The 7,368-nt window shown below is 46.5% G+C and overlaps 1 protein-coding gene across 2 annotated transcripts in view; it reads right to left on the minus strand.

The window, feature by feature from the left end:
• Positions 1 to 5,487, minus strand: part of Cacna1d (calcium voltage-gated channel subunit alpha1 D) — a 294,805-nt gene extending 289,318 nt beyond the window's left edge. For both annotated transcript variants that reach the window (XM_055612225.1, XM_055612224.1), the window contains exons 1-2: positions 5,246 to 5,487; positions 1,518 to 1,623 (exon numbers count right to left, since the gene is read on the minus strand). In XM_055612225.1, coding sequence (XP_055468200.1) covers positions 1,518 to 1,623; positions 5,246 to 5,418 — 279 coding nt within the window. In that variant the 5' untranslated portion in view covers positions 5,419 to 5,487. The remainder of the gene's footprint in view (positions 1 to 1,517; positions 1,624 to 5,245) is intronic.
• Between the last annotated feature and the right edge of the window lie 1,881 nt (positions 5,488 to 7,368).

Genomic DNA, 7,368 nt, shown 5'->3' on the forward strand with positions numbered 1-7,368 from the left:
TGTGTGTGTGTGTGTGTGTGTGTGTGTGTGTGTGTGTGTGTGTGTGTTGAACTCCTATTAGACCATAGTTTTCATGAGTAACAGCCAAAATTTTTAATTCTTTAGAAAGCAAACTGCGAAAAACCCAAATACAAACAGACATCATGTTATACCTGAAATACACACAGCATTTAAAATGTCACAAGAAATCCTGAACATAAACCATGAAAGCCAGATTCATAAAAGCATAGCTTCACCTCGGGCTGCCAGCCAAACTCTGAGTGACTAGGGAGAGCCTAGTGCGTAGAGCATTTGCCTTGCAGCCTCTGCTTGGTTAAAAACGCATGGCTTCCACACAAAACGCCAAGGCAAGCAGAACCAACTCAAAGAAGAGAGCATGGGGGACCCAGCTCCTTGCTCCCCAGCTCCGGCTCCCTCCTTCATCTACCATCCAGCATGGCTTATGGGGTAAAGAATTAGCCCTTGCAAGGGTGCTGCAAGGCCAAAACAGACTGACAGGGCTTCTGCACCACAGAAGAAAGACAACAGAATGTCAGACGTTTTTAAATAATCCTGGTGATGTTAGCCAGTCTCCTTAACTGTGGGGGGCGGGGTGAATGGCAATGTGGAAAGGGTGTGACACATGCCACCCAACACACCCCAGTGGCAGCTGAATGGGAAGAGCCCCAAATTCCAGTCCAAAGTTTTCCAGTGTCTTTCTTTTTAAAACTCTATCCACTCTTCCCAAAGGAGGTTCCATGAAACACTAGTTCCATGATATTAAAAAGTCTTCTACAAAAAAAAAAAAAAAAAAAACTGTTTGAAGAATCCATAACCAATTACTTTCAGTGACTAGCTGAGTTAAACAAAAGGAAATCTGCTTTTTAGCTGCACAACTTCCCAGAGATTTTTCTCAGCTCATGCACACTATAAATGTTTAAGAGGGCAATAAAGCATACGACAGCGTCCTGGAGCATTTAACCACAGATGCGCTCGAAACTCGACTTGAAGCATTTTTGGAGGCTGAGGGGTGTAAACTCCATGGTTGTTCTGATTTACACCACACTGTACCCTAGACAATTAGATTTGTTTCGGTCTACATCTATAAAAATTAGTATCTCACGTACAAAATCCATCATGATTCTTATTTACCAGAGAAATTAACCACAGTATCCACTAAATAACACTGGATTAAACAAAAAAAAGCTAATATTATACACCAAAAGCCTAGATAGAGAGAAAAAAACATTTTAAAACCCTTCTACAAATTTCTTCCATGAAAGTTCCATCTCTATTTATATAAGACTCATGACTTTTGAACACTTTCATTCAGCATAAATCTAAGAATTCAAGTCAGATCTTAAAATAAAATAAAACAAAAAGTAGTAGCAACAACACAACCCCACTGTTACACGGCTTTGGGAAACACAGCATACATAGTTGCAAACTCCGCCATCCCCAAAGCCGGCTGCCACCCTATGCACAAAGGCAGAAGATTCCCATGTGCCAGCACGAAGCAGGGACTCTAAGACACTTACCAAGTTATGATTTGTTGAATTAGAATCATCCTCAGGGAACGGGATGTAAACAGCTAAGGCCACACAATTGGCAAAAATAGCCAATAATATAAATATGTCAAATGGTCTGAAAGGTTTTGTTAAGGCACATATGTGTTACGTAAACAGTGGCTCTCCCTTTCATCACACTCTCAAGTACTTCACACCTGAGCTGCTTTTAAAATAAAAATCACCCACCCACCACCTAGCACCCATCCCCCTGAACACACACACAGCCTTCTGTGGCTATGCTGGCTATGCTGGGTTTTCAGCAGAAGTAACTTTCTCTGGTCCCCTCACAGCAGGTTGTCCTAGCCTGTGACCTCTCCTCAGCCTTCTTCTCTACTGCAAGGCTCCCGTTACACTCATTCTTTTGTTATTAAAACCTGGAAGTAATGAGCATCCAGGTAGGTCACTGTACGAAGCAGGTCTGTACTTTCTGTACCTTAAAAAGTGACAAGGCTCTTACTAAACTCAGCTGTCACAGACACAGAAAGGTAACCATCAATGGCATAGACCTCTCCCAGGGATCCTTGCCACCATGTTAGAGCTGTTTTCTCAGAGGCTGGCTAAACTCCTGATGGAGAGCAGTCCGGGCAAAGCCAGGGCACCACCGTCACCCTCCCTGTAACCCTGTGTGACATGTCCCAGCACCTCGGATGCTGTGATAATCAGGCTGCCAGCTCCCTCCTCAGCCATCTCTACCAGAATAATCAATAGCTGTAACTGTTTCAGATTAGTTGGGCTGCACTCACTTCATAATGTGCTGTTTCTGTGTTCAATTTATAAACAAATTAAATTTAAAAGCCACAAGAAATCAGCACCGGACACTTTCAAAACAGGTTCTATCCATTTAAAATCTCGGAGGGCTGTCTGGAAGAGTCACTTTGAGATGAGCCTTCAACAGATACTTGCTTAAACAGTAAGTTAGGAAGAGGTGCTGTCAAAACCAGCAACAACACCAAGTCTGACTTCTGCCCAAATGCCTGTTTTTCAGCCTTTTCTAAACTGACCTAGTCTGCAATTGTTGTTGAACACTGACCTAGTCTGCAATTCCTGGGATTGAATTTCAACAGTGCTTAGATATAACACTCGCCCACAAGAGGCAAGGCAGCAGCAGTTACTAAATTCCTCTAGGTGCTAAAGATTGACAGACAGGAACAGTCGCCTGTCGATGGCCTTCTGGGAGCCCCCAAAGTGACAAAAGAAACAACTACCCCTTGCCTCTCTGGAGATGGGTACTTTGGGTTCTATAAAGCCTCACCCTTTGAAGAGCTTGGGTAACTCACTGGAATGAGGACAGGAATAGCATTATCCTCTTACTAACTTTGATGGGTTTATTTTTAAGCCAGTTAGCTTTAATCATATTGATTTCTCAACTCAGTTATAAAATCTTTTACCCAGGGATCTGACTTCAGGAAGACTTCAGAATTTTTTTTTTCTCCCTTAGCAGGCCCCTTCTGACACTTTACATCAGCAGCCCTGAAGTCACTCCCCATAAAAACACACCTTGGGCTTACTCTACCCCACACTGTCTTTCTTCCTGTTTCTCAATAAATACCTAAACAATAAAGCTGCAGATCTGAGAACTGTTAACACTGTTCAAAAAGGCTGACCATAAGACTTTGTGGTGTTTCCTTCTTGGCAGTGCTCAGTTTCTGTGGACAGACAGGCGAGGATGCTATCTTACCACTACAAGAAACGGGAGGGTTTGAGCCAACAGCTGCTTCTCATAAGAACATCTGGCCACCACCCCTCGCCAGCCTATAAAAGCAGACTGGCCTCTCCCAGGGCTACCTGGCCTGACTGAGCTGCTGAAGGAGGATGTTCCTTGAAATAGAGGGCATCATTTCCTATCTACCTGCTATAGAAATTGTCCCACACAGGCATCCTTCACTGGCAATATGTCGCCTTAATCCATATACACATACTTGCATCTGGCAACTCAAGAAAGGGAGCTAGTGATGAGATGCTGGAGTCCAGTGACTATACATGAACTTCCATGTACAAACCACTACGCACTAAGAGAAGCAGCACCTCATTCCACATAAAAGGAATGACCCCGCCGAGAGGTCTCTGCTTATTCTGAATTACCTCATACCAACCTCGGGGGAAAAAGACGTGTTTTCAGGAAGTGCAGCTGCTGCCTCTAGACTCCAGGAAGACCATAGAAGCATACCCTAACGTAGCAGCCCCCTCTTGGCCTATATGAGAGTTCTGTCTTAGACTAGAGAATTTAAAGAGAAAATGCACACACACAGCCCCAAGCATGTGAGAGACTCCTCTCACTGGAGAGGAGAGACATCTGTGCTAAAAAGAAAAAGCACGTGAAAACCTTCAAATCCTGCCCTGGCACTCAGCTGCTCTCTCCAAAAACCGTTCTAGACAGTTGCTTCATTTTAACTCCTGTCCACGAGCAGACAAAATACGTGAGCTAAGATACGTGAGATCATGCAGGCTGTGGCTGTGTGGAGAACCTAGGTTTTTAGGGGTCTTCAGCCCCACTTTCTAGCTGTCACCCAGCAATCTTACAACATAGCTTCTCCCTTTCCTGAGCCTGGTCAGGAAAGCTCCCTGCACACACCCCTGTCTGCTGCCAGGAAATACTCAGAGGGCCTGTTGGCCCCAAACACCCTTCTGGGAAAAGAAAATGCTTTATTTCACCCACACCGAAGAAGCGTATGATTAATCAGAAAGCTTGGGCTTGAGAGAAGGCTTCAGTCAACTTTTCTAGGGGGAAGCAGTCACTGGAGCCTGGCGCCCAGAGCTGGGGAAAGGAATAGGCAGGTAGAAGCAATGTTGTTTTCCAGGATCTGGGGCATGGTAACCATCTTGGGAGAAATCAAAGTTCAGTTTTACAAATACAGAGACACTTGGAAGTGTCGTTAGCCCAAGGGCCTAGCTGGGTATATACACTCTGTGCAGCACCTGCCCCTGCCTCCCCGGGAAGTGCTGCTTTGCCACTCCCGGGCTTGGAGGGCTTCAGCCTCTCCTGCATGGCTTGCTTCTGTACACACGTGGCTATGCAGCTTTTTTTTTTTTTTTTGAGCCCAGCAAAAGGGAATTCCAGGAAGTCAGAGCATTGATCAGCCAATAATAAAAAATAATAATAATAACAAAAGTAACTCCTCCCTATGAAGCAAATGTTCATTTTTGCAGCTATCTGATCAATTAGGATGGCCAACTAGAAGAGCCAGAAGCAACCATAGCATTCACCATGGCTGCAGAGGCAAATTTTAGTCACTGGAACCAGAAGATTCCACTAAAAGTCACTTCCAGTACAGACTGAAGATAGTCTCCATCTTTTTTTTTTTTAAATTAGCATTCCAAATTGTCAACAAGTTAAATGCATACAACTACCCCAATAACAGTAACACCTTTAAAACTATCCAGTATCCCATGACCAAAGGTCACTTTCATATTTTAATTCCCTACCCCTTCGAAATTTCAGTCTTGACTCCCTTCCCCCAGCACTAAGCACACGCATGCACGCACGCGCACACTCGTCAAGGCTGAATATACCCACAGAGCCACCCTCTGCACGCTGAGGAGATAGGAAGCCGAAGCCCGTGAGAGGAACCCCTTGCCTACAGCTTCTTCTACTGCTCACATTCCAGACTGATGAGGCTCTGGGAAGTGTCGCTGCAGAAAGCAGAGCCTTTCGAAGCACAGATGGTAAATGAGAAGGGCTTCCCACAGGAAAAGGATACTTCCATTCCACTATACTAATGCAGGCTCTTCGGATGGGGTTATTGAGCGATAAGCAGAAGAGGGCACGGGCAGGTCGGCTGTTGGACAAGTTACCCTGTTTTTTGCTCTTGGCGTATTGCTGCCGTTTTCTTTGGGAGAGAGATCCTACAGGTGGGGGTGCGGAGGTGCTCATGGTCTGGGCGGCCTTGGCCTGTCTAGCAGCATCGATTGCAGCTTGCCAAGACAGGACAGTTTGCTTGGAGCTGTTCTGCTGAGAAGTTGGTCCTTCACCAGAAATAGGGAGTCTGGTGCCTCTTGCATAGTTTGCCTCTGAGGAGAAGGAGAGAAGAGATTATTTAGAAAAAAAAAAATATAATTCAATCTATACTATCTTTTTAAAAAGCAAAGGTGTCTCTCATCAATAATAAAAGGAATCGTTACTGTGTGTCCGTTTTGAACCTCGTGTCCTATTTTTCACAGGTAGCTGGGTTTGGCCAGGCAGGGCAAGGGAAGTCCCCAGAGCTGAGTGTCACTCATGCAGGGTCATCGCCGCACCACACCCAACACATTAATACTCATCCATTCATGTCTCCAGGGGGGATGTCTTTCTGCACCTCTTCTGACAAACGGGGGCTATTCTTACATTTATCCTGTGTCTTCTCTCACTTTGAAAACGCATGTATCTCTCATGGCTTAACAGATGAGCACAACTGCCTCTCTCTAAAATTAGCTACCGCTAACATACAAACACACACATACACACCACTCACTCACACACTGCCAATAATTCAATAGTCTTAACCACTTTTAGGGTGTTCCTCCAACAGCTTTCCACAGCCACAAATGCATTTTTTTTTCTACATGGAAAAAAAGTCTTCACTGGCACCAGGCAATACCAAAAGCCCCATAACAAATACTGAGATTATGCACTAACACTTCCTGCAAATGAAAATTCATGATGCTTGGGACTCATTTCCTCCACAAGCTTCCGAAAACAGAAAAACATCTTTAGGGCTTCTTTGCATTTTAAATTGCAGCAGCAACAGCCAGCCAACATCCAGCCAGCCTGCACCCCTACACCTAAGAGACAGGATGCATTATGCCAGGGAACTTCAAGGCCTATGCAAAAATTAGCTCAGTGTAGAGTAGCATCCAGGTACACACAAGGCAAAACACCCAAGGGGCCTCTCCATGTGTGAAGCTCCCCTCACTGTGGGTCTGGCCATTCCTTGGAAGGTCTCACAGGTGCCCACATTGGGCCACCGTGGCCTCTGCTGAAGCAGATGTCAAAGTGAGAGCGGTGGCAGAGAGGTTGGAGGGATGGGCGTTTGCAAAACCAATTATCACTAAGTAAAGAGTCAAAGCAAGCATAGGTCTCCTGCCCTGCAAGCCTGAGACAGAAGCAAAGCAGGCAGGCAGCGCACAGTCTGAGCTCAGGGACTAGTCTTGCCAAGCTTTTCCTTTGAGAAGGGCTCACAGGGCTGGAAGATGCCAACGACCTCCAAAGAGGGAGCCTGGCCAAAAACTAGCCCCAGCCTCTCGAGCTCTGGCCACGCTGGTGTGGAAACTGCACGTGGTGCCGTGGCCAGGGCTGAGTTGCAGAGCCAGCCCCACAGCGGTAGCGACTCTCCGGGCATTGCTAGGTTACCGACGTGTGCACAGGAGGCGCTGGGAGCGGGAAGACGCGCTCCACCCGACCCTGTCCCCCCCCCGCCCCCCAGATCCCCAGACCTGGGGCTTCTCCCAGGAGAGGATGGGTGTGCGCTTTACCCAGCGACCCAAGGTGTAAAAGTGAAGCAATCCTAGAATTGTTCTGATGCTACTAGAGACCTTCTTCTTAGTCAACCAGGGGCGGAGGGAGGAGGGGAACGAGAGAAGAGGCTGGAAAGGGGGCTCAGGCTGAAGACTTAACACCCCCTCTTCCATCACTGGGGGCGATGAAAGAGGAAAGTTGAGCCCGAGGACACTGAACCCGAATCACCTCACTTGTGCCCCTTGGCTGCACAGTACTCCACATAACCAATGGCCGCCCCCACCCCAACAAATGCAGAATTAACTCTGACATTCAGGGCCTGAAGGGGAGAACGGAGTGGCTGGCGCGTGTCACCCCTTTCTATGTAGATGACACCAAGCCAGAAGCATC

This window comes from Psammomys obesus, unplaced genomic scaffold (assembly GCF_907164565.1).
Source record: "Psammomys obesus unplaced genomic scaffold, mPsaObe1.curated_primary_1811, whole genome shotgun sequence".
Taxonomy (NCBI): domain Eukaryota; kingdom Metazoa; phylum Chordata; class Mammalia; order Rodentia; family Muridae; genus Psammomys; species Psammomys obesus.